The sequence below is a fragment of the Phascolarctos cinereus genome, unplaced genomic scaffold (assembly GCF_003287225.1).
Source record: "Phascolarctos cinereus isolate Bilbo 61053 unplaced genomic scaffold, phaCin_HiC Scaffold_726;HRSCAF=1367, whole genome shotgun sequence".
In the NCBI taxonomy this organism is placed as follows: Eukaryota; Metazoa; Chordata; class Mammalia; order Diprotodontia; family Phascolarctidae; genus Phascolarctos; species Phascolarctos cinereus.
The window spans coordinates 135,842,018-135,869,248 of record NW_027556098.1 but is presented as its reverse complement, the minus strand read 5'-3'; the positions used below and the strand labels follow the sequence as shown (position 1 = coordinate 135,869,248).

The 27,231-nt window shown below is 42.5% G+C and overlaps 1 protein-coding gene across 1 annotated transcript in view; it reads left to right on the top strand.

Annotated features, from left to right (window-relative positions):
• The window catches only part of MYO7B (myosin VIIB), a 163,548-nt gene that overhangs the window by 126,741 nt on the left and 9,576 nt on the right, over positions 1-27,231 (top strand). The window contains exons 34-42 of the mRNA XM_078146147.1: positions 2,563-2,732; positions 4,689-4,870; positions 9,088-9,215; positions 10,956-11,113; positions 14,868-15,021; positions 15,744-15,902; positions 21,331-21,436; positions 23,546-23,659; positions 26,251-26,338. Coding sequence (XP_078002273.1) covers positions 2,563-2,732; positions 4,689-4,870; positions 9,088-9,215; positions 10,956-11,113; positions 14,868-15,021; positions 15,744-15,902; positions 21,331-21,436; positions 23,546-23,659; positions 26,251-26,338 — 1,259 coding nt within the window. The remainder of the gene's footprint in view (positions 1-2,562; positions 2,733-4,688; positions 4,871-9,087; positions 9,216-10,955; positions 11,114-14,867; positions 15,022-15,743; positions 15,903-21,330; positions 21,437-23,545; positions 23,660-26,250; positions 26,339-27,231) is intronic.

Here is a 27,231-nt window from a genome sequence, read left to right as displayed (position 1 = left end):
GTGGAGGTTATGGAAAGAACTCACCGAAGAAAGGGCATACAGGAGCCCAGACTAAATGAACTCGAAGATTCTTTTCAGCTCTAAACTCCTATCCTCCTATGATTAGAATGGGTCTAATGGTCAGGGGTGGTAGGAGCACTGACTTTCCCAATTCCTTGGGTAAATCAGAATTGCTAGAGGTGGAAACTCTGAATAGGGAGACCTGTTGCTCAGCTATGATTACTGAACCTTTTCTGTCTGGGCTTTTCCCTCACAGAGGAGTATTCAGAACCCCCCCTACCCATTGTCACCCCAAAATAATTATCCATCTGCCCTGAGCTTCATTTATTTCACTTAACCACTATTCTTTCCAGGCTTGTATTAAAACACAGATGCCCTCAGAAAAGGTGGTAAAACATCAAGTCTCTCACACTTCAATGTAAATAAGTTGATCAGATCTTTCTGTTCAGGACAGTTGTAGTAATATAAAAATATTGGGTGCTGAGAGCCTGGAAAGCAGAGGATGCTGAAATAGGGACTGGAAGGTGAGAAACACACGTGTTACTAAACTTCACAGTTTTGTTAAGGGCAGGCCCTTAACAAGGGCTGATCCCATCAATTTCCTTTCTTTTCTTTTTTTCTTGTTTTTTTTTTAGGCAATTGGGGTTAAGTGACTTGCCCAGGGTCACACAGCTAGTAAGTGTCAAGTGTTTGGTCTGAGGTCGTATTTGAACTCAGGTCCTCCTGACTTCAGGGCCAACACTCTATCCACTGCGCCACCTAGCTGTCTCCGATACCATCAATTTCAAGCCACCTGAAACAGCCTTCATGTCTTGTTTTTTCCTTAGAAAAAGTTATTACTTACTTTTTAACATTATTTTTCAAATTTTGAGTTCCAAATTCTGTTCCTCCCTCCAAACCCTCCCTACCCATTGAGAAGGTAATCAAAATGATGTCAATTATACATGCAAAACATATTTCCATTTCTGCCATGTTGCAAAAAAGCAAGAAAAATAAAGTGGAAAAAGGATGCTTCAATCTCCACTGAGTTTATCAGTTTTTTCTCTGAGTTTTCATCATGAGTGTTTCAGAATTGTCTCAGATCATTGTATTGAACAGAGTATTAGCCTCCATTTCTCATCAAAAATTCATCCTATTCACTCCCCAAGGCTACTCCCACAGATGCTCCCACTCAGTGGTTTGTTTCTGAATGGAGGCACTGAGAAGGGGATACTATTATAAAACGGCTCTCTTGATTGCGACAAATCCAAACAGAATACATACCTACCAATATCCACCTCCCTAAAAGATACCTCAGCTTGTACTGAAAGACAGCTGATGTTTCCTGTCATTTTAAAGACATGAAAAACTTCCCTCCAAATCCTCATTTGTACTGGCATTAATCATACAACCAAGATACTTTGTTTATAATCAGACATATGATAATAAGAGGAGACCTGACCAGGAGATAAATAATATATGAAACATCAGATGCTGTGAGCAGCAACCGAGAGGATCACATCTCCTCCTCTCTCTTCCTCCCTGGCTGAACAGGGTGGGCACCACTAACAAGCATCCCATAATTCTGCAGCAGCCGCTCTCCAAAGTCTTGGAAGAAGAATCACTAAGCAACTAGGTGGTGCAGTAGACAGAACGCTAGACCTAGAGTCAGGAAGACCTGAGATCAGACATTTACTAGCTGTGTGACCCTAGGTAAATCATTTAGCCTCAGTCAGCCTTAGTTTGTTCATCCATAAAATAGGGATGCTAGCTATTAGATCTCACACACATACACATACACACAGTTGGTCCTGTCTGCAGCTCTTCATTCTACATGGTGCACAAGATGGAACAGCACTTAGTACGGTGCCTGGCATATAGTAAGCACTTATTAAATGCGTGTTGAATGTTGACTTACTGTTCCAACTTCCCTCTCCCAATAGATCAAAAGTGTCACCAAATGGGTGAAGTCTGGGACAGACTTGGCCATTTCTGGAGTCTGACATCTCTATGGCAATCTTCTCCAGGCAGCATCCCAGGAGTCAAGGGATTACATGTAGTTAATAAAGTTATTATTCCCATTTTACAGATGAGAAAATTGGGGCTCAATGAGATGAAAGGATTCACACAAAGGTCACATCGTAAATGCCAGGGCCAGGATTCAAACCCACTGTTCTTTCACCTATACCTTCATTCTCTCCTACTTTTATAAGCTTTGTCTTTTGCCTTTCCCTTTTGGTTTCTATTCTGACACCATTTTAGCTGAATATTTCTACCATATCTCTGGCCAGAATTTTTTCGAGTGATTCTCCCAAATTTGATGAATGAAAATTTCTCCACTTTTATTTTTCTCCTCTCCTTTACCACAGGAAACAGGAAATAACTTAAATGCTATAAAGAGAAGTAGAAACAGCTGAGCCTAAATAATTCATAGTCTGGTAAATCTGCAAATAAAATAATCCACAATCAGGAAAATCCATAGATTGATTCATACCCTCAACCTGGATAATGGAGAATAGTTGTCTAACTCTGAGGCCAGGGTTAGTCCTTGGCCTTAGTGATAACCAGCATTCTTACCCACAGGGCACCTCAGGTATTTAAGCAGAATTTCACACTGTCCACCCTGTATGCTGAGGAGTATGTGTTTACCTCCAGCGAGAGCGTGGCTATCGCCGAGCTAGTGGCCATGTTCCTGGAGGGTCTGAAGAAGAGATCGATCTTTGCTATGGCCTTAACAGATAAGAAATCCACAGGTACCCTGGTCCCAGGGAATAGGGGAGGGGGGCAAGGTACCAGGCAGGGGTGTGAGGTGCTGGGCAGGGGCAGACCCTACAATGGGCCAGTGATTCCATGATGCTGATTGAAGCCTTCTTAGTATGGTGGATGGTTGAGGGGTAGGGGAGGGACTGATGGTGGGGCAGCAAGGGAGCTGGGGAAGAATCCACAGTCATAAAGTTCCTGACCAGACAAGAGCCAGAAGCATGTCAGTAATCAAATAAGGTTCGTGGATCTGAAGGCCATAGGTTAAAAACTCCTTTTTTCATTAGGAATAAGGTTATAACTAGCATGATGAAGTCTGAAGGGATCTAGAAAAAGGCCAGGCTCTGGGGTTGGGCTGTAGGGATTCAGTCCTGAGGTCGATTTAACTATTCAATTCAAGGAACATTTATTAAATCCCTATTATGTGTAAGGCACTGGGGATACAAAGACAATATAGTCTTTTTTCTCAAAGAGCCTGCATTCTACTTGACAATGGGGTTGAGTTTGGCAAAAAGTCCTCTGGACTTGTCACATTCAGTGCTCTGAGGGCCTCTCTTGGAGCCAGCTCTACCTTCCAGCTTTCTCTGAATTCACCTGAGCTTTCCTCCTGGCTCTCTATGGGAAAAGTCATCTTCAAGCAATATCAGACAGCATCAGGGCAAAGCATATAGGAGATGCTTAGGGTAAGAAATAGCCCACATCAAGTATAAAGGAAAAAGAACACTGACCTGGGAGTCAGGAGGCCTGGTTTCAGATTCCAGTCCACTAATTCAGTAGCTCTATGATCTTGGTCATAGTGTATGTATGACCAAGTGACTGGCCCTCTCTAGACTTGGTTCCTCATCTGAACTCCAGCCTCTGCCCCCCCAACCCCCATCACTAACTGCCTCTTGGACATTTTCAACTGTATGTTTCCTATACATCTCAAATTCAACATTCCCCAAACAGAATTCATTATCTTCCTACCCCCTCAAAACCTACCCCTCTTCCTGACTTCCTTCCTTCTGTCAAGGGTACCACCATCCATCCAGCAACCAAGGTTCACAATTTTAGAGTCATCCTTGATGCTTAACTCTGTCTCCCTCTCACCAATACCCTCTCCTCCCCAGTCAAACAGTCACCAACTCTTGTTCCAATATCCAATAAAAGAGAAGTATATATTGTCCCTTCCAGAGTTTATTGTCTAATTGGGGAAACAAGATTCTTGTACACATAGGTGATCAATAGTTAGCATTCATGTAGCAATTTAAGGTCGACGAGACACTGTACAAATATTGTCTCATTTGATCCTCACAACAACCCTTTCGGCTATTATTATCCCCATTTTGCAGTTGAAGAAACTGAGGCAGGAAGCAGTAAAGTGACTTGCCCTGGGCCACATAACTAGTAAGTGTTTGAGGTCAGGTTTGAACTTGGATATGCTAGTAATATAAGGAATTAGATTCATTCTTCATTGATGTTATGTCTATGTACTCTTCTTGACTCCAAGCTTTTCTCTGCTATGACACCTAGTTACATATAAGAATGATAAGAGGTCCAAACCCTAGAATGGGCTGAAGTATTTGGTGAAGTACTATGGACTGCAAAGAAAGGAAGGGATCGGAATAGGGACAATGAAGAAACATTGCCTAGGAGAGGTGAATTTTGAAGAAGGTAATGATAATGGTTTAGAGATGGAGTCTCTGGAAAGTCTCTGGGAGACTATCTCTAGACTCCTAATACTGTAGGAAAGAAGTAAAATGAGAACCAGGATAATTCCATTCCTTTTAAAGAGAGGTCTCAAAGAAACAGGTGGAAACTATTGTCACTATTGTCTCTTCTTCTCTGAGTCTTTCTTTGCCTTGATCCTCCTAAAAATACCTGATTTTCAGGGCCAAGGGATAATGTGTTAGCACTATCCCCCTCACCTCCAGGTAGACAGTACCCTGTGTTTATCTTTGGGCTTCCAGATGACCCCACCATCCTGATGTATAGAAGAGGAGACTTGTTGATCCTGACTGAAGGTGAAGGGCTAGTGCCCAATGACAACTGGATCCTGGCCCAGAATGATAGGATGGGCAAGATGGGAGCAGTATCCACTGAAAGCATCTATATCATCCCCACTGTCGTGAAGCCTACCCCCAAGATGATGGTAATGATGCTCTCTTACATTTATGTCATTTTGTGCTTCTCAAAACAGTCTTACAACCCTGAATGTTTAACAGAACTTATCCCTGTTTTACAGATGAAACTAGGGTCAGAGCATTGAAGTAACTCACCCACAGGCATAAAACAAATTAGTGGCAAAGTCAGGACTTGAACACAGATCTCAGTACTTCTTCTACTATACCCTACAGAGCTAAATGTAAAGCAGAACCACCTGCTATTTTTTTTTTACCTGTTGGCAAGATCTCTGAGCTATATCCCTTTTTGTCATAGATTTATGGCACTTCCCTAAGTCCCCAGTTTTGTACTTCTCCCCATCACCTTTCCTATCACCCCTGTTAGATGTTTCTGTCCCTATCTGTAACATTATCTGCCACGAGGTAGGAGGAGAGAGTAGTTCTGTGTCAGGGGAAGCCTCCACACTCCTTTCTGATTTGTGTGTGGGTCAATGTCTTTCTTGTTCCACCTCAATGATGCCAAGATCAAAAACCTTGGGCTCACTAGCCCTAGAACTGTGAAAGAATACAAAAGTGACTGGTTTAAAAAACCAAAAAGGACAGTCGACTGTCCTAAATATCTTAATTATTCATAGGTCATAGAATATCAGGGCTGCAAGGGACTTTCGAGGTCATTTAGTTTAACTCTCCTTTCTCTTACAGATAAGGAAAGCAAGGCAAATGCAGAGAAGAAAAGTAATTGTCCATAATCAATGCAGCAGCTAGGGAAACTAAAGCACTAAAACTCATGTCCCTCGAGGTCCAGCTCTTTCCACTCCTCTTGTTCACTGGTCAGAACACAAGAGGCTGGATCGGATGACCTCTAGAGGTCTCCTCCTGCTTGGGAATTCTGAGGCAAAGGAGATATTCTCAGCAATGGCTAGAGAGCCCATTCCCCATAGTGGAGATGGAAAAAGAGGCCTCTCCTCTGAGGCTGCACTTACCTCGGGTTAAACCTCCTCTTGAGGGGAGGGCAGAGCTGGGCAGTGATGACTGGGGATTTGGAGACCACAGCTGAGTGGTTCTCTCCCCCTGAAGGAGCTCCCCCCTCCTCTACAGTGCTCACCACCCGCAGCCCCACCCCTAAAAATACAGCGTCATAAAGATAACAATACAGAGAACACCGTATGTTATCCCCATTTTACAGATTAGGATAGTGAGTTAGATAGTTCAGAGAGATTAGTGACTTTCCTATTATCACACAGCTAGTGAATGGAGGAGAATTAAAGCAGATGCTCCTGATTTAAATCTGGTGCCTCTATTCCACTGCCAAAGAGCAAGGTAATCACATAACATTTGAAACCCTTCAGAGAGATTCCCCAGTGGTTATCCCTGATCATGCTGGCACATCAGCAGGACTAGGAACTGTTATTAATGGAGAGTGTGTTAATCCCTCAATCGATAGCATTTATTAAGCACCTGCTATGAGTTTGGGGCTTAAGCAATAAGAATACAAAGACAAAAATGGAATGATCTTTCCATTATGGACTTTATATTCTATTAATGGAAGAAACGGTACATAAACAAAATAAAGATAAAGGGGCAGCTATGTGGTACAGTGGATAGAGCACCAGCCCTGAAGCCAGGAGGACCTGAGTTCAAATTCGACCCCAGACACTTGACACTAGATGTAGGCAAGTCACTTAACCCGTACTGCCTCATCCCTCCCCCTCAAAAAACAAACAAACAAAAAAATCCAACTCCATGTCTGGGGCAGCTAGGTGGTACAGTGGATAGAGCTCTGACTCTGAGTTCAAATCCAGCCTCAGACACTTGACACTTACCAGCTGTCACTTTTTGAATGACTTATGGGTCGGTGAAGGGCTTCTTTCTTTACTAAAAGGGCCAGGGCCTCACACACATGGCCTGACACAGAGTCAAATAAATGCCCATTCCATGTGCAGGGTCATTCTCTGGGTGACCCTCATTCCCTGCCCTGCTGGGATGAAGCCCCAGAATTGGCACTGCACGTGAATTCTGTCCTCTTCCTGGAGACCTGATCTCTAGGTATTTCCTGACTTAGAATTAAATTCTATATCACTTCCACATGAGTGGGCAAGTCACTTAACCCCAATTGCCTCACTAAAAAGCAAAAAAAAAAAGTCTTTTGGTGAGGAGGGGAGGTAGTAGCCTCAATGGGAAATTGGGAAAGCATTCCTATAGAAGGTGGTGCCTTAACTTTGAAAGGAGTTCTAAGATGAGTGGGAAGAAAGAGAGCATGGCAGGCGGGGAGGAAGCGCAATGTCATAAGTAAGACACAGGAAGAAGGCCTCTTTGTCTGGACCTTCGGGGGTATGAAGGGCAGTAGAATATGATAAGCCAAACTGGAAGCAGTTTGAATGTGGCATTAAATGACAAATAAGGGAGTTTATAATAGGTTGGAGCTAGGTTGTGGAGGGCTTTAAATATCGGGATGAGGATTTTATGTTTTATCCTTGAGGCAAGGAAGCCATTGAAAATTTCTGAGTAGGGGAGTAACATTGTTAGATCTGAGTTTTATGGATATTGATTCAGCAGCTATGAAGAAGATGCTGCATCAAAGAGGCGACATCCTGGGAACGAGGAGGTTATTGGAGGTTATTGTCCTAGTCCCAAGGAGAAATAATAAGGGCCTATACTAAAGTTGTGGCTGCCTACCCTGCCCACAAGCAAAAAGAGTGGGGAGTTTAGTAGGAAATGGAAAAAGGGGGCAGATGGAAAAGAGATTATGGGGTTGGAATGGACAATATTTGGCAACCGATAGCATGCGCAGATGGGGAGAAGAAAGATGTAAATTTTCTAGCTATAGTATGGAAAATTAGACTTCATTAGGGTCCCCACCTTCCAGAGTAGGGTAGTTAATCAATCCATCAACAAAAATTTATTAAAACCTACCATGTGAGAGGCACTGTGCTAGACCCAAAGGCTGCAAAGACACAACTGAAAATTTCCCTGCCCTCAGGGAGTTTACAGTCTAGCTGGGGGAGACGACATATACATATGGGTAGATATAAAATAGATAGTAAGTAATTTGGGAGAAAGACACTAGCAGGCTGGGATAAGGGTGGGAGAGGAAAAGGCTCATATAAAAGGTAGCATTTGAGCTGAGCCTTGAAAGAAACCAAAGATTCCACTAGATGGGGGTGAGGAGGGAGTATATTCTAGGGATGGTGGATAGTGGGGAGGGGTCAGTCAGTGCAAAGATAGGTGGTAATTGGAGTTAGCAGTGGAGCTGTTAGTCTTAACAAGTACAAAAGAACTCATGTGGAAGTGATATAGAATTTAATTCTAAGTCAGGAAATACCTAGAGATCAGGTCTCCAGGAAGAGGACAGAATTCACGTGCAGTGCCAATTCTGGGGCTTCATCCCAGCAGGGCAGGGAATGAGGGTCACCCAGAGAATGACCCTGCACATGGAATGGGCATTTATTTGACTCTGTGTCAGGCCATGTGTGTGAGGCCCTGGCCCTTTTAGTAAAGAAAGAAGCCCTTCACCGACCCATAAGTCATTCAAAAAGCATTTATTAAGTATTTACTGGGTGCCAGACACCAGGGATTAAAAGAAAGCCAGGAAGAAGATTGGAAAGATAGGAAGGGGCTAGATTGTGAAGGGCTTTAAAAGCCAAAGAATTTTGTATTTGATCCCAGGGGTAATAGAGAGTCGCAGATGTTTATTGAGTACTGGGGTGATACGGTCAGAGCTGTGCTTTAAGGACAATCAGCTGAGTGAAGAATGGAGTGGAGCAGAGAGAGAGAGATGAGAAAGCAAACCAACTAGACGGCTATTGCTAGTGGAATGTGATGAGGGTCTCCACCAGAGTGAGCCTATGTGAGTAGAGAGAAGGGGGTGTGTATGTAAGAGATGTTTTTAATGTAAAAAGCAGGACCTAGCAAGAATTTGGCTATGTGGGGTGAGTGGGTGAGGAGTCTGAGGGAGAGAGCCTGAGTAAGAGCAAAATGCTCGGGTTAGACATTGGCTTCTGTGCTAAAGGTCACTCTGTCCCTTCTCTAATGTGTCCTTGGTACTTTGTGCTGAGTTCATGGCCATGTCATCACCTGGGAAACATGAGTTTGGAACTATGGACAGGTGTTTTCCTCTTTGGAGAGCCCTTCCTCCAGACCTGGCCTCAAGTATTCAGTGTGTAATTGTGGGACAGAACCTTGCTGGGGCTCAGACTTGCTGCATGAAGACAGAGTGTTGCCACACTTGGAGTATCTGTATTTCTAGAGTCTGTTGGCAACGTCCCCTGAGGATCGGAAGCTGGCCACCCAGAACACACAGCCACAAGAACATGCAGAAGAAGAGTCGAAGGAAAAGCCATTCACACTAGAGGAGTACTCCTATGAATACTTCAGGTAATATTCCTAGGTAACACTACCCTCTACCCTCACAAACAGGTGAGACCCAGATCTGGCGTTACAAACACCCAAGGACAGAGGCTCCTTAGTTCAGCCTCCATCAGCAACTTTTTTCTTTTATGGATACATTTTGCTTTGACACAGCAGACACATCCCAACAAACATGTAACTAATGCTACTCGACAAAGTGTATTCCCCAAGAACAGTTAAGAAAAATTCCTCAGAGAACCAGGAGAACATTGTACACAGCAACAGCAGTACTGTGCAATGATTAACTATGATAAACTTAGCTCTTCTCAGCAATACAATGATCTAGGACAATTCCAAAAGACTCATGATGGAAAATGCTATCCACATGCAGAGAAAGAACTATGCAGTCCAAATGCAGATCGAAGCATGCTATTTTCACTTATTTTGGTTTTTGTTTTTTTCTCTCATAGTTTTCCCCTTTGTTCTGATTCTTCTTTCACAACATGACTAACGTAGAAATGTGTTTGATATGATTGTACACATATAACCTATATCAGATTGCTTGTAGTCTTGGGGAGGACAGAAGGTAGGCAAGGAGGGAGAAAAATTTGGAACTGAAAATTTTACAAAATGAATGTTGAAAACTATCTTTACAAGTAATTGAAAAAAATAAAATTCTATTAAGGAGAAAAAAAAGAAAGAAAAAATGCTCAAAAGAAGGATTGCAACTGATAGTACCCATCATTTTATCACCAACAAAGTAGAATACGAACTTTCACTTTGATGCTTTGGTGTCAGTGTGATCCATTGCCTTTGACCTGAGTTTTGTTGCTTTTTAATGTTGTCTTCATTTACTTCAAGGGTTCTTTACCTTTTTTTGTGTGTCATGGACCCCTTTGGCAGTCTACCAAGTGGACATTCCTATGGCCCCTTCTCAGAATATTGTTATTAAATGCATGAAAGAAAACACTTCTAATTACAAAGAAAAGCAATCCTTCTCAGAATTATACTTGTTTCATAATAGAAGAAATGCTAAATTTCAGTTAAAGGTTAGTGAAAACAAGGATATAATTGTTTTTCATCTAGGTTCAAAACCATTCCCCCAAATTTGCTTATGTGCCCCAGATCAAGAACCCCCAATTTACATTATTGTAGTCATCAGTCTTTGGCTCTGCTTTCTTCTGTATACATCAAACTATAGAAGTCTTACTATGTGATTCTGAGTTCATTTGGCTACCCATTCTCTTATCACTGGGTACATAATGTAATTGCTTAGGGAGTTGTGAGATATAAGGCTGTAAAATGAAGCAGGTGGGGCCAATTTGTGGATACCTCATTAGGTCCAAGGGCTCTCATGTAGACTTAACAATAGGAGTTAGGCTGGAGGTGAGTGGCAGAGTAGAAGGTGAGAGAATCATTAGCTGGCTAATGTGTGGGAAAAGGAAATGTCTGGGAGAATTGAAGAGTAAATGGTGGAGAGAAAAAAAAAAGGAAAAGAGGGAGGAAAAAAAGAAAGTGTAATGAATAAGACAAAACTAAATGCCTTTGGCCCACATAAATTGGTGACCTTCCCCTTTTCCAAGTCTTTCTTATGGGCTGACAAAGAGGAGACATTCAGTAAAGGCTTATTGAACTAACTTGGCTGCTCAGATATGTTTAAGCCTTAGGATTCCTTCCCTGTAGTCCTAGCCTTGACCCTGCTGTCCCACCATGGAGAGTCCCTGACCAGAGTCCTTAGGCCACAACCAAGCTTCTCTCCTTATCTAGGCCCCCCGAAAAGGAGACTATCAACCCAGTCATGTTCCCCAAGGCAAGGGGTAAGAGCCAGCTGTGGGAGCATTCCTGGGAGCCCCTCAAACAGCCGCTACTGAAGAGAGTCCATGCCAATGTGGACCTTCGGGACATCGCCTGCCAGACCTTTGCTGATATCCTTTCTCTGATGGGCCAGGCCTCCTTCCCCAATTCCATGGGGTGGGGGCAGAGAATGAGCACTATGCTTTGCCAGGGATCCCTTATCAATATGACCCCAAGGTGAGGTGGGGGGCAGGGAGTAGAATCTCTTCCATGTGGACTCTCCTGTACAATTCATGTTTTGTGTCCCCCAGGATGAGAGCCAAGAGCAGACTCTACCTGGCCTCTTTATGACCATCAATAAGTCACTGCTGCCCAAAGTTCAGAAATTCATTGAGATAAAGAAGAAGAAATAGCTACTCAGTCCAAAGTCACAGAATAACAAGTACCAAACAGACTGAATGTTCAGGAGGGTCCCTCCACCTAGGATTTGCTGTGACTTTGGGTGAATCATTTACCCAATCTGGGCCCATTATGCTCCTCTGACTACAAAATGGGAACAATAATGGAGAGACATACCCAGCAATGTTTGCACCTGAGGCAGGCACACAGTCCTGAAGAAGGAGGTCCATCCCAGGACACAGGGAGGTTTCCATGTTGTTGAAGGAAGAGGAGATGCACCGTGGAAGGAACTCACTACTATTGTCCCTAGGGATGGGGCCTGGGCTGTCAGGATAAGAAGTTCCTCCCTCAACAGTGTTGCCAGCCAACATTGCCCTATAAATACCATACCTTGTGACAAAGCCCCATGGCTCCATCCTAGTCAAAGCTCTGATATAATGGCTGTTCCTACCTGCTTTATAGAATTTCATTAACCTTAAAAAAAAAAAAACAACTCTCAAGAAAGTTTAAACTCCTTAGAGGTCATTGCTATGTAAATTTAAATTATGCAAATATAAAATCTTAATTAGAAATAAGTTAACTGCAATTCTTTTTTCCACCCTCAGCTTTAAGGAAAAAAGTTACAAGTGACAAAACAACAAGCTGATATTTGGAATTTAGTAAAAAGGAAAAAAAAAAAGCATCTTCCCTGGAGTGCTCAGCACTCAATGAGCCTCTATGCCTAGGGCTGGTACACAGATAATGGCTATTCAGGACAATGCAGGTGAGCCCAGGAAGATCCTCAGTCAGCAAAGACAAAGTCAGTCCTGGTCATTAGACTGGACTGTCTGAAGTAAGAAAGGATACTCCGATCATTTTCAGCAGTAGGGTAAAACCAAAAAGAAGTTTCAAGTTCACTTTTCATTACCCCCCAGAATTCAATAAACCATTCTAAGAGTTGACATTTATTTATTTATTTATTTATTTAGCTGACACTTTATATATGTAGAGTATCCCCAAAGGTATCAAAGCTTAAAACCGCACTTGGACTTTTGGAACACCAATACCATATCATTCAAGCCTCCCAACAACCCTATGAAGTAGGTACTGTAAGTATTGTTTCTGCTTCATATATAAAGGAACTCGGGCTCAGAAAGATTACGTGACTGGCTTATGATCCCATAGTAAATAAATGGTAGAGTGAAGATGTGGGTTATAGGTTATAGATTTAGAGCTATATAAAAGGGACTTTAGATGCTATTGAATCCAATCCCATTATTTTATAGATGAAGAAACTGAACCACAGAGAGATGTACGTATCTCAGGGTCACATAGAAATGGGCGGGATTTGAACTGAGGTCTTCTTAACACCCAGGCTAGCATTCTGTCTGCTATGTGATAGTGCTTCTAAATGTCTCCTACTCCCAGCTGACGGTCTCTATTCAAGGCCATGTCAGGGTACCATAGTAGTTAGACACTGTAGCAATTGGTCTCCATTAATGGGGATGAACTGCACTTAGCCATCAATACTCTCTCACTCTTTCACTCAGACCCAATGATGTTTGGGAGATGACTGTTCATCAGTTAGTCTGTGGCCAAGGTTAGAGGTCATTATGTGTCCATAGAATTAAGTTCTTATGGAACTCAAACCTATGACTTATTATCATTGTTGTTATTAATAATAATAACATTTATATAGCACTTTAAAATTTGTAAAGCATTTTATACAGATTATCTCATTTGATCTTCAACAACACTGTGAGATAGGGGCTATTATCATTCCCATTTTACAGATGAGGAAACTGAGGCTAAAAGAAGTTTTGCCTAGCATCACCAGCTGAGTAGCTGTGTCTGAGGAAGTATTTGAGCTCAGTACTTCTTTTTTTAGCTTTTTTTGTTGCATGCCCAATTCATTGATCTCCTTTTTCTCTATTTTATTCATGTAAGCATTTAGAGTTATAAAATTTCCCCTAAGAACTGCTTTGGCTGCATCCCTTAAGTTTTGGTATGTTGTTTCATTATTGTCATTCTCTTGGAGGAAGTTATTGATTATTTCTGTGATTTCTTGTTTGATCCACTCATTCTTTAGGATTAGATTATTTAGTTTCCACTTAATTTGTAGTCTATCTTTCCATGGCCCTTTATTACATGTAATTTTTATTGCATCATGATTTGAAAAGGATGCATTTAATATTTCTACCTTCCTGCAATGGATTTTGAAGTTTTTATGCCCTAGTATATGGTCAATTTTTGTGTAGGTCCCATGTGCCACTGAGAAAAAGGTATATTCCTTTCTATCCCCATTCAGTTTTCTACAGAGGTCTACATATCTAACTTTTCTAAAATTCTGTTCACCTCCTTAATTTCTTTCTCTCTTGGTTAGATTTATCTAGTTCTGAGAGGGGGAGGTTGAAGTCCCCCACTAGTATAGTTTTGCTATTTCTTCCTATAACTCACTTGACTTCTCTAAGAATTTGGGTGCTATACCACTTGGTGTGTATATGTTTATGATTGAGATTACCTCATTGTCTATGGCAGCATTTCTTCAACTGTAATTTGGTGACAGTAAAAGATTTCTGAATGCTTAATGGCCAAAAATTAATTAAAAAATCAAACGAGTACTGAATCCTAGGTGTTTCTGGCAGCACTTACTGGTGTTGTGTCACACAACTTAACTGCAGCCTTGGTTCTGAATGCAAAGCATATGCACTTTGCACTGTGCTTGTCTTCAGGCCATGCAATGCTAACTAATGCTGCTAAAAGTAAAATAGGGTCATGAGTGGAAAAAGTTTAAGAAAACCTGGTCTGTGGTACCTTTCAGCAGGATGAAGTTTCCTTCCTTATCTCCTTTAATTAGACCTATTTTTTTGCTTTTGCTTTGTCTGAGATCAGGATTGCTACCCCTGCTTTTTTCATTTCAACTGAAGCATAATATATTCTGCTCCAGCCTTTTACCTTTATTCTGTGTGTATCTCTCTGCTTCAGATGTGTTTCTTATAAATGATATATTGTGGGATTATGGTTTTTAATCCACTCTGCTGCTTCCATTTTATGGGAGAGTTCATCCCATTCACATTCACAGTTATGGTTACTAGTTGGGTCTTTCTCTCCAACCTATTCCCTCCCCTCCTTAAGCTTTTCTCTCTCCTTTCTGCCTTTTTCTCCTCACTAATGTTTTGCTTCTGACCACCACCTCCCTCCATCTGTCCTCCCTTCTATCAGCCCCCCTCCCTTTTCCTTCCCCTTTCCACTCCTACTTCCTATAGGTTAAGATAGATTTCTCTCCCCAACTGAATGGGTATGTTATTCTCTCTTTGGAGCTCAGGTCGTCGTGATTCCAAGTCCAGTGCTCTACCCACTGTGCCACCTAGCTGCCTCCAGCCTACTGTACTAATTGGGAGCTATAGTTTGCATATTAAACTGCATATACACCTTCCAGAGCCTCCACTTCCACTTTTCTACTCCACCAAAGTCTAGCAAATTCCCTTTTCCTTCACTGCCTCCCACCCATCTTGAAGTATATGGGAGACTACCCATCCAAACAGTCCGGGGATACCATGAAGCTCACCGATCAGATCTTCGCAGCTGCTGTCCAGGAGGCCATATTGAGGGATGAAGTGTACTGCCAGATCATGAAGCAACTGACGAACAACACTAACCGGTAGGCTATCAAAAAATTAGCCAAAAACATTTTTAAAAAATATCACAGAGCCCAAGTTTTTAAAAAATCCTGTCTTACTGACCAGTCTGGGAATCATTTTGCATGACTATGCATATTTGTTACAAGTATTTTTTTTCTTTTTTCAATAGGGAAGGAAAGTAGGAGGCAAAAATAGATTTTTGCACATATATATACATACGCATATACATGTGAATCTATAAATACATATATGTCTCTTTCAATGTGTATATATACACACATGTGTATACATATATGTATATATACATATATGCATGTGTATACATGTGTATAGAGTATATAAGTATATATACATACACATATACACACTATATATACATATATATACAGATACATACATATACGTATACATATATGTATACATACTATATATATATATATATATATACGCACATATATACAGATACACACATATACATATATGTATACACACTATATATATATCTGACTTCTCCCTTAAAGGGTAGAAGATCAGGTTAGGTCCAAGGTTCTCCTAGCTCCTAGTACTTAGATAACGTTCTCCATATTGCTACCTGCGGTTGATTATGTGGGAAATATATAGTTTTTGTGCCCTGGGGCTCCCCAGGATTCAGCATTCAGTGGGATGCCCAAAGGGCCCCCTCCACTAACTCACTCCTTATTGGCTATGATGAGTGGCAAGTGGTGGCTGGTTGTTTCTTCAGTTACAGCTTGGAGCGTGGTTGGCAACTTCTCTGGCTCTGCACCGGCCTCTTCCCACCCAGTAAAACACTGCTGCCACACACCCAGAAGTTCATCGAGTCAAGGAGGAAGAAGCAACACATTGCACCTGATTGCAGCAGAAGGATTCAAAAGGTGATGAGGTAATTGCTCCTCCTGTCAGTCAACAGGTTTCTACTGAGCCTTAGACACTGTCAAAGAGACCAGAAAAGGAGAAATTCTTGCCCTCAAGAGACTCCCATTCTAATTGGGAAAACCAAAATTCACTCACATTGGACAGGGAGAGAACAATACAGGAGAGAATACAATCAAATAATTGTTTAAGTTAGAAGAGATCAGAGGTCAGAGTAGCAGTCGGGGGCCTTCTAGAGGAGGTGAAACTTGACCTGGGCCCTCAAGGATGGTAGGATTTGGGTAAACAGAGAAAATGGGGAAGGGGCAGAGAGAGGATAGGGAGAGAAAAGTATGGCACATACAAGCAATGAGGAGACCAGACTGAAGGAGAAGGACCCCTTGCACCTGCTGCATTAGAAGTTGAGGCTGTTCCCAGCGAACTAGCCTGGGACCTTGGTCATCCTGCCACTCCTTTTCGGCCTTATTCCCTAATTGCTGACAGCTTCCCTGCCTGGGAAGTCTTCCCTCCAAGGGCAGGCTCAGGAGAAAGGTGGTATAGTATTCTAACTCACTCCTGTTAAAGGCTTCCCCCAGCTCTAGTAAAAGGTTAGGTGGGAAAGGAAATGCTTGTTGGGGTTTGAAATGAGATCTCATATGATTAAGAGATCATAATTCTGTGGATTATCTGTGGGCATCAAATATCTATGCCCTTCTAGTCCTCTGTGGTTCCAGAAAGCCAGAAGTAGTCTGTAGAAGCTCAAGTAACTGTTGCTGTCTTTTTTAGATAGATATTTCTCTCTGCGTCTCCCTATCTTTATCTCTTACCCATTTCCATTTCTGTCACTGTCTCATTTCCTGTCTTTGTCTCACTCTCAGCCACACTCTGCCTCTCTTCTCTTCCTACCCCTCTCTGATGCAATCTTTATGTCTCTTTTCCTACCATGTGTGTTTTCTCTATAGCACAATTTCTGTTTATTTCTCTACCCTTTTCTCTCTCTTCCTGTGACTTCCCCTTTCTCCCCCTCTCCTCCCTCTTTTTCTGTTGCCTGTTTCTCCTCCCCTCCCCTTGACTTTGTGTTTCTCTAAAATCGTTATCTTTTCCCTCAAGCCCTCCTTTTTTCCTAATTTCCTATTACTGTCGAGGGCACCATCATCCACCCAGTCATCCAGGCTCACAACTTAGGCATCATTCTTGAGTGCTCGCACTCTCTCATCCCCCACATCCAATCAGTTGCCATGTCCTATTGATTCTATGATATGTAATGTCTTTCACAGAGACTCGCTTATCTTTCCCGACACTGACCCTCATCACTTCATACCTGGACTATTGTATGAATCTTCTAGTTGGTCTCTCTAATTCAATTTTCTTCCCCCTCTCCAATCCATCCTCCACTCAGCTGTCAAAATTATTTTCCTAAAGGTCTGACCACGTGCCCAACTATTCAATAAACTCCAGTAGCTTCCTATCGCCTCCAGGATCAAATCCAAACTTTTCTATTTGTCCTTTAAAGCTCTTCATAACCTGGCCCCTTCGTACATCTCCGGTCTTGCAATACCTGCCTCTTCTCCAATGACTCTTCGATCTAGTGAACCTGGCTTCCTTCAAGGCCCAGCTAATCTCATCTTCAACAACAAGCTTTTCTGGTCCCCCTTAATTATCATGCCTTCGCTCTGGGATTATGTCCAATTTATCCCATGTCTATACTTGTTTCTGCACAGCTGTTTGCATGTTGTCTCTCTCATTAGACTATAAGTTATGAGCAGAGATTTTTTTTTGCCTTTCTTGGTATTCCCAGTGCTTAGCACAATGCCTAGCTCGTAGTAGATGCTTAATAAATGCTTGTTGACTTTTCCCAACTCTGTTATTTGTTTCTTCCTCCCCACCTCCATGTCTTCCCCCCTCTCTCTTACAACCTTCTGTGCTCATGAAAGTGGGGTTTAGAGAGTAGAGGATGTCTCTACTCTGTCCAGATCTGAGCAGCAGCAACCCAGAGAGACCTCACTGAGGATAGAGGAGTTGCTGGGCCCCGGCCAGGGCTATCTCCTCTGGGAGAATCTCTATGAGCGAATTGGGAGGGAGAAGGCCTGAGACCTGAGAGCGAAGTTAAACTATAGGCCTCTAGAGTTTTCTGGTGCTGATCCAGAGAAAGTCGGGCCCCACAGAGGTCTCCGCATCCTTTCCTAATTCAGGAAATTGACATCCTTCCTCCTCTAGCCAGAGATGATATTGTATAGACCTCCCTCATTTCAAACTATTTGGCATTGGGCTCTAACCGGATGTACATGTGGCACATAGCCATGAGGGCTTTACTCCAAATAGTTCTCAAGGAGTCCCCTTCCCCAGTCACTGACCTGGCTCTGCTGGAAACAGTATAGTGGCCAAGTTGGATACAGCTTCCTCTTCCAATTCTCCCCATCTCTTTAGTTTGAACACTGAGAAAGAGAAACGATAGCACTGAGCTAAGGCTGCCTGAGGGCATCTGGGATTGTAGATAACAGGATGAGGTCTCTAAAAATGACAAGTTAGTGGACAGATAGCCAAGAAGGGATGCATAGAAATTGTAGCTGGAGGGATGGAGACTGAACAGAAAGAACTACTCTAAAGAAAAGGGTTATCAAAACTCCGAAGAAAAATGTAAACTCTCTGATCCTGGAAATTTTGGTAGGAAAAAATACACACAGATACCCTATTTGTTTCTATCATCTGGAAGGGATTAGGAGAAGCTTGCTCAGAGACAGGAAAATAAACAAAGCAACTTAAGATCGCAGGATTTAGAACTGCAAGGGACCTTAAAATTGTACAGTTCCCCTTGTTTTATAGAAAAAGAAACTGAAACCTAGAGGGTTAATTGACTTGGTTAAAGTCACACAGGTAGTGAAAAGACAGATCTGACTCTGAAATCAAGGGCTCTCTTCACTAGACCATGCTGAAGAAGATTTCCAGCACAAGGCCATGATGCAAAGGGGATGAGATGACTTCCAGATCCCACTAAAAAGAGCTAAGCCAGTACAAGGTATTTATGCACTCCAGGCAAGGACAGAAAATGGCATTGATGCCCTGGCCCTATGCGTGACTGTCCGCCAAAGGTTTTGAGTCTTCTCTGTAACACGCGCAGCTTAACTCTTCCCACAATAAATCCTACGTGCCACAGAGAATAGAATTTCTTGGCATTGAAAATAAGCATTTCTAAACATTGACATTAAAAAGTATCCTTCATGACACCCCTCTGAGTATCCTAGGAGCTGCCTACCTTGCCATTCCCTAGTCCTGACTTGGGGCTCTGTGACCACTGGGTCACAGTTGTTTGTTCCCTTCTAAACTGAGAGCGAGAAGGCGGTAACATCTGGGCCCAACAGACCTGATCTTGAGACAGATTCCAGAAGAGCTCCCAGGCCTTCAGTGGTGCCCCTTAAATCAACAGCTGTAGGAAAGCCCAGCCCAGCTGCCCTGCAATGAAATGCACTGTCCTGTGGTTGAATGAATCCTTTATTCAGGAATTGAGTGGGGAGGCCTTCCCCAGAAGCCACGGGATGGGGAGGGCCAAGGACAGCTCCAGCCAGACAGTAGCCCCAAACAGCACATTCTAGTTTGTAATCTTATTTTGTGGGAAAAACAACACAGATGGTAGAATGCTAGCATCAGAAAGGACCTCAGAGATCACAACTCTGACTCCCTCAATTTACAGTGGAGGAAACTCAGGCGCAGAAGAATAAAGTGACTTATCGAGGGTCCTGTTGCTAGTGAGCTGGGACTCCAACTTGGCTGTTGGTTCTCAGTCTGATGCGCTTTCTATCATACAATGCAGAAAAGGATCATTGGATCAGAGATTTAGATCCAGAAAGATCCTAGGAAGCCATCAAGTTCAGCCCACTCTTCTGTAAAATCTGAGGCAAAAAAAGGCAGCGTGGAGCACTAACAGCAAACTTTGACACCTTCACAGTCTGAGCCAAAGCCTGCCCTCTACCAATAATGAGCTCCATAAGGTTAGGGATTGAAAGCTGTTTGATTTCCATATATATTCATTACCTTTGGGACCAAACCTCCCAGCAGTCAGTTAATCGGTCAGTCAATAAACAACAGTACTACCCACAGATGAGCATTCACTCATTCATTTTGTAATAGAGGCCTGGTTAGTGAGAGCCAGTCCTTAGGAATACCCTTCATTCCACAAGCATTTACTAAGCATGTTATATGTAACTAGGGCAGCTAGGTGGCGCAGTGGATACAGCACCAGGCCTGGGGTCAGGAAAACTCATCTAGTGAGTTCAAATCCTGCCTCAAGCACTTACTATCGGTGTGACCCTCCCACTGCATTTTGCCATCTCCAGTCGTCCTGATCTATATTTTGCCACTGGACCCAGATGGCTCTAGAGGAGAGAGTGAGGCTGATGACCTTGTACAGCCCTCTGTCATTTAAATCCAATTCACTCACAAGTCATGACATCACCTTTCTGATGTCATGGTCTTCTTTGAGAAGGAAGGACAACAAGGAAGAAAGAACCACCCTGGGCAAGTCACTGAATCCTGTTTGCCTCAGTTTCCTCATCTGTAAAATGAGCTGGAGAAGGAAATGGCACACCATTCCAGTATCTATGCCAAGAAAACTCCAAATGGGGTCACAGAGTCAAACGCAGCTGAAATGATTCAACAACAATTGAGGATGCAGATAAAAATGAAGCAGCCTCTGGCCTCGTGGAGAGTATGTTCTACTGGAGGGAAACAACAGAAACACAGATATATACAAAATAGATCCAAAGTAAATTCCACTGGGTAGAAGGACATTAGCAACTGGGGGAGTCAGGAGAGGTGGCCCTTGAGATGAGCATCAAAGTATTTTTCAATATATTTGATAAGAGAGAGGAAGTACATTCCAGGCATAAGAGATAGTTAGTACAGAAGCATGGAGTCAGAAAATTAATTGATAATAATAATTTATATTCACATAACATTTTAAGGTTTGCAAAGGGCTTTACCAATATAATCATTTTATCCTCATGACATCTTTAGGGGGTAGGTGTTATTATTACGCCATTTCACAAATGCGGAAACTGAGGCAAACAAAGGTTAAGTGACTTGCCAGGGTCTCACAGCTGGTCAGTATCTTGAGGCAGGATCTATGCCTCCTAGCTGCCTAGATGGAATATTATAAACAGGAGCAGCAATTTCTGTGGATCTTAGAGTATACACAAAAGAGTAATGGGTACAGAATTGTGTTTTTATTAGTAGGGTTGGCTCACTCTCACTGTCTTCTTCCTATGACCAATAGCACACACAGACTCACTGTTGGTTAGCTAGGATTGGGGGGATAGTCCAGGGTCACTGAGCAAAACAATTTGGCCCAGTCAGGGATTGACTCTGGAATCTCAGCTTTATTGACACTGTAGCCCACCCTACTGAGCTAACAAGCTACTTTCAATCCTGAGGTTGGCCACACTTTTTGTGCTGTTCTTTTCTAGGACTGGCCCCCGGAAGTATCCCCCTCACCATGCAGAAGTGGAGGCCATTCAGCAAAACATCACCAAGATCTGCCACAAGGTTTACTTCCCCAATGACACAGATGAGGTGAGAGGCTCAGGCATTTCCTCCAAGTGTAGGCTACTCCTCCAGCCTCTGTTTGGGCATGGGTCCCTGAACTTGGGTCTGCCAATGTTTGGGTGTTACTACTGGTATGCTACTAAATATTTAACAACTGGCTCTCCAGGAGAAAAAAAATACACCTATGATGTACTTTTAAGTTTAATTTGCATTATTAACACTTTCTCTATCACTTTCTTACATATAGACAATCAACAAAGCAATAAGTCAAGGTCTGATTTGTCAGCATTTGCTGATTTCTTAGGTGTAAATGCTCATAATGAAAATTTAACAATTAGCTCTAAGCCAGGTATGATCTGGGGCTATCAAACCCATGGCTATTACTAGACTCCTGAAGAGATGTGTATCTGAGTTTTTGAAGGATAATATCCTAGCTGACCTTCTCTGAACTAAGAGAAACCAGAAATGGTAAAGAAGAATGAAATTCTTAAATTCATTTTTTGGCCACTGGTTTTAATAATTTTTTTTACAGATGCCTTTTGCTTTTATATCACCTTCATTTCCAAACATATCTTTTTTTTGGCCCTACCCAGGGAGCCATTTTTCGTAACAAAGAATACAACAGAGGGGAGGGGGGCAGAGAAAGGCAAACTTAGAAGCACAAGCCTGACAATGTATGAAGAGCTTCACACCTATAGTCCCCGTATGTAAAGGTGGGAGGGAAGTATATTTTCTCAGCTTCTCTCTGGGACCAAAGTTTCTAGCTTTATCTTCAAGGACTAGCACTTCAAACTTTCAAGAATGTTCTCAATTAATTTCATTTAATCCTCACAACCCCACCTTATGAGGTAAATAAGACAGAAAGTGATATCCCCATTCTACAGTTGAGGAAGTTGAGGCACAAAGAGTTGAGATACCCTGCCTTGAATTAAACGGAAAATTGACAAAAGAGCCACCACTGAAACCCAGACCTGAGTCTTAGTCCAATAATTTTGTTTAGCTCGAGGAGTATTGATTAATCTCTTGCTGTGTGCCTAATACCACATGGAGTACTATAGTATTCAGACTTTTCCTGTACTTTATAATTTGTTGAAATAAATAAGATGGGGGGGGGAATCGCCTCCTGTCTCTAGCCCTGTCCTATTTGGGGGGGAGAGGTCCTAGTAGAAAATGGCCCAAGACAAAGAGACAAATGGAAGGAGTAAGAGAAAAAGCCATGGATGAGAGAAGCTATGAAGTAAATCATTGGCCCTTGGGTAATGGAGAGACAGCTGTATTTTAGATGTTTTTCACCTGTTCTAGTCCTTGAGTCTTCAAAAGGTAAAGTCATAGATCAGAGCTGGAACTAACCTTTTGTTATTGTTCAATAGTTTCAGTCCTGTCCAACTCTTCTTGACCTCACTTAGAGTTTTCTTGGCAAAGATACTAGAGTGGTTTGCCGTTGGCAAAAAGGGTTAAGTGACTTTCCCAGGGGTCACACAGCTAGTACATGTCTGAGGCCAGATTCAAACTCACAAAGATTAGTCTTTCTGATTCCAGGCCTGGTGCTCTCTTCACTGTGCCACTTTTAAAGTCAACTAATCTAACCTCTGAAGCCCCAGAAACTCCAATGACAAGTAGTAAGTAGTAAAACTAGGATTTAAGCCAAAGACCTCCGATGCCATATTTAGTGCTCTGGAAGAGCAACAATAGTGAAAAGAACTCTAGACTAATCATCAGAAGACTTGAGCTCTAATCCCAGTTCTACTGCTCACTGACTGTGTGACCTTGGGCAAGTCACTCCCTCTATTTAGTTTCTTCATGTGTAATTTGAGGGAATTGGACTAGATGACCTATGATGTCCCCTCCAGCGCTAAAGAATACAAAAGATCATGAATTATAACCCTGACTTGTTTTCTTTACATCCTCACTGCAGAGAAAATACCCCAGCCTCTCTTGAGTTCCTGTGGGAAGAGCAGAGGGAAAGCTCACATATTCACAGACATTCCCACAGTAGAGAGACTGTCCTGGTTCTTCTGTTTGGCCATGCTATGCCAGGGGTTAGACTTCCTCATTTTCTCCTGTCCTCCATTCCAGTCCTGCCCACATGTAAGATCAGCCTTTCTCCCCCATAACTGATGGCTCTGCTTCTTTCAGATCTTTGAAGTTGGAGCCAACACAAAGGTTCAGGACCTGTGTCAAAACATCAGCACTCACCTGCAACTGAGCTCCTGGGAGGGTTGTAGCCTATTTGTCAGGATTTCAGACAAGGTATGACAGTAATAATGGCAGCAGACAGTGGTGGGAGGGCTTGGTGCTCAGGAGGGGTGAAAAACTTAGAGTTTTGGAGTGGGGGACACCAATTTACCCTAGCTGAGCCTACAATGGAGAAGGTGACCAGAAGACCCAGTCCAGCTAATGAATGACCAAAAACAAAACTTGAAAAAGAGTATACAATGGCCACAGGTGTTTGTCACTAATGGGGGAGGTCCAGATATATTGTCAAAATGATTTCCTGATGCTTCTGGCAGTGATGACATTGTGCTGATCACATCAAATCCTGAAATATCGGAGAGCCTCCTAAGGAGATCCATAATCACTCAAGAGTTTGGCCTATCTATACATGAAAAACCAAGTGGATGAAAAATATCTGTTGTCCAGTTGTATGTTTAGTACATATATATTGGAAACACATCTCAAATGAACAATTATATGGGTCCATAATTTAACAGGAGGAATTGCCTATGGAAAAGTCCACCTTTTCAATATTAATGTTATTCTAGTGATGTTTATAAGTAATTCAGTGCCACAGTCTGCAAAGAATTAAAGTCGCACAAGAGGCAATGGAGAGGCGAATGTTAGCATGCTACCTAGAGCAAAGCGTGCAACAAAAGCAGTGAAAAGATATTATCAAAGAAATGGGTGACCAAAAAAGGAAGTAGTCAGGTCATGTGCATCCACTGTCCTCCGCTGGTATCCATAAAATGTCAAGAAATAGGAAGATCCTCAGTACATTGGGTCGGTCCTTATGGGGCATTCATGGAAAGAATCATGTACCGCAGTTGCACAGATCAGGAAGGCACAGAGAGGTTGCTATCTGCACCACTGAAGGAAATACCCATGTCTGAGAGTTTATAGATACCTCAAAGTATTATTACTATTTTAAAAAATTATATTCAGCTGAAATCTCCCTTTCTGTGACTTGCACTCATTGCTACTAGTTTTGTCCTTTAGGGCTAACCATAGAAAGTTGAATTAGCAATCCTTCATCTGCATGATAGCTCATTAAGTACTTTAATCTGTCATACTTTAGATCTATTATAAGCGCCCCCACATTTTGTTTTCTTCAGGATAAGTTTCTTCAACAAATCCTTGAATGATATAGTTTTTAGTCTTCTCTGCATTCCGCTTAACTTCCTCTGGACGTGCACCACCTAGTCACTCACTCAATAAGGAAGGATTTACTAAGCACCTGCTATGTGCTAGGCCCCACACTAAGTCATGACTACGCAAAGACAAAACCAAAAACAGCTCCTGCCCTCAAATATCTTTTATTCTGTGGAGGAAAACCACATTTATAATGTAAGTTAATACCTCAGTATTATCATCGCATTAACTATGTGATAGTCTTACATTTATATTATATTTAATATGGTATTATAGTTCTATATTGTGTGTATATGTGTGTATACATGCACACATATGCATATATGTATGTACATATACATACATGTGTAGTAAATACCAAGTGATTGGGGGGAGAGGGAAGGGAAGGAGGAAGGAAGGAAGGAAGGAAGGAAGGAAGGAAGGAAGGAAGGAAGGAAGGAAGGAAGGAAGGAAGGAAGGAAGGAAGGAAGGAAGGAAGGAAACGAAACGAAACATTTATTAAGTGCATACCACGTGCCAGGCACTGTGCTAAGTACTTCACACATCGTATTTCATTTGTTCCTCACAGCAACCCTGTGAGGTAGGTGCTATTATTATCCCCATTTTACAGTTGAGGAAACTGAGGAAGTCAGAGGTTAAGTGACTTGCCCAGAATTACAAAGCTAGTAAGTGTCTAGCTAGAAAATGTCTGAGGCTGGATTTGAACTCAAGTCTCCCTGACTCCAGGCCCTGAACTCTATTGGTTTTACTACCTGCCTGCTTCCTGGATGGAAGAGAAAGTGCTCACAGTGGGGTGAATTAGGAAAGGCCGCACTCTGAGTGCAGATCAAAAGGTTTTTTTTACTTTGTTTTTCTAGCTTTTTTTGGCAACATGGCCAATCTGGACACTTATTTTGCATCACTTCCCATGTATAATGGGTATCATATTTCTTGCTTTCTCAGTGGGTGGGAAAGGGGCTGGAGGGAGGGAGAAAATTTGGAACTCAAAAATAAAATAATGTTGGGAAAGGCTTCACGTCTGAAGAAGTGCCTGAACTGAGCTTTGAGGGAAATTAGGGATTTTAAGAAATAGAGATGAGGAAAGATGGGATACACAGCCCATACAAAGGCACAGACGTGGGGGATTGAGGGCTACGTGAGTGGCTGCTAGGCCAATTTGGCTGGACCACAGTGTGGGCAAAGGGTCAAAGTATGTAATAAATCTGGATGGGTAGGCTGGCGAAAATGTGACTTCCAGAACTAAATACTATATTCTAAGTGTGATTTCACTATAGAAGAGCAAGATTCAAAATAATTCATCGCAGGCAACTGTCTCTTCTGCCTGCCTATGTTCTCGGTTCCCCTAGAAAACTCTCTTACCTCCCAGGGCCAGGCCCGGCCTTTCTGCTCCTTCCTTAGCAAGGAGCCACTCACGGGGCAGGGATTTGCATTGTTCTTAGCTGCAATCTAATCTCACATTTGCTCTCCCTCACCAGGTCATTAGCCAAAATGAAAAAGACTACTTCTTTGATTCCTTAAGGCAGGTGTCTGACTGGATGAAAAAGACCAAGCCTGCAAGAGAAGGTAAAGGGGGTCCCTGCCAGCTATCCTAGGGGAGGTGGAAAGTGGAAACCGCAAGATGAGAGGTGTTAAATAGAATCCTTGAATCAAAAAATTTAGACTTTCAAAGGACCTTTGAGATCATCTAGTCTGATCCCCTAATTTTATCGTTTAAAAAAAGTAAAGATTTCTACAGCACGAGTGACTTTCCCAAGGTGACACAGCTAGTCACTATCAGAGCCTGGTTCCTGTCTCCCAGACCAATGTACCATGACCATTTAGTACCACAGGGGTTTTCTGACCCAATGTCCAGAGGACGGCTAGGAAACCTGTCTCTCAGAACATGACTTTGGCCTTCATAGAGAAGTTCCCTAGTTGCAGATTCAAGGGCGGAGGTGGCCCGGGTAGAATGAGTTTACGCTATTGGGGTATGTGGTTGTGAAGGGATCTAATCAGTGGTACATGTGAGTATCTTCTGAGAGGAAGGAGAAAACACCTTTTTCCCCTTTGACTGATCGTAGGAGTTTCTCTAAAGGTTTGGTTAGAGTAGGTGAAAAGGTGTGCAGGACTCCAATTGCTGAAAATAGAGTGTTTAACCCGTTTCCACCCCTTAGATTGCTCTGACTAAGCCTTTGGGGGCTTTGATGGAGGTGAGTGGACAGGGTAGGAACCTGGGAGTCCCCTATAACCTGCTTAAGAGACAAGATGCACAGGGAACATCTTCAGTGATCAATCAGTCAGCATGGTTCAAGTAGGGACTGGACTAATTGACCTTTAAGATCCCTCCCAGCTCTGTGATTCTGTGAAGATTTACTGCCCACCCACTAGTGATGTGGGCGACACATGATGTGGAAGGCTTGATCCCTGTCTTAAAGGGGCTAACAATCTGGCTGTGGAGACAAGATATACCTGTGCAC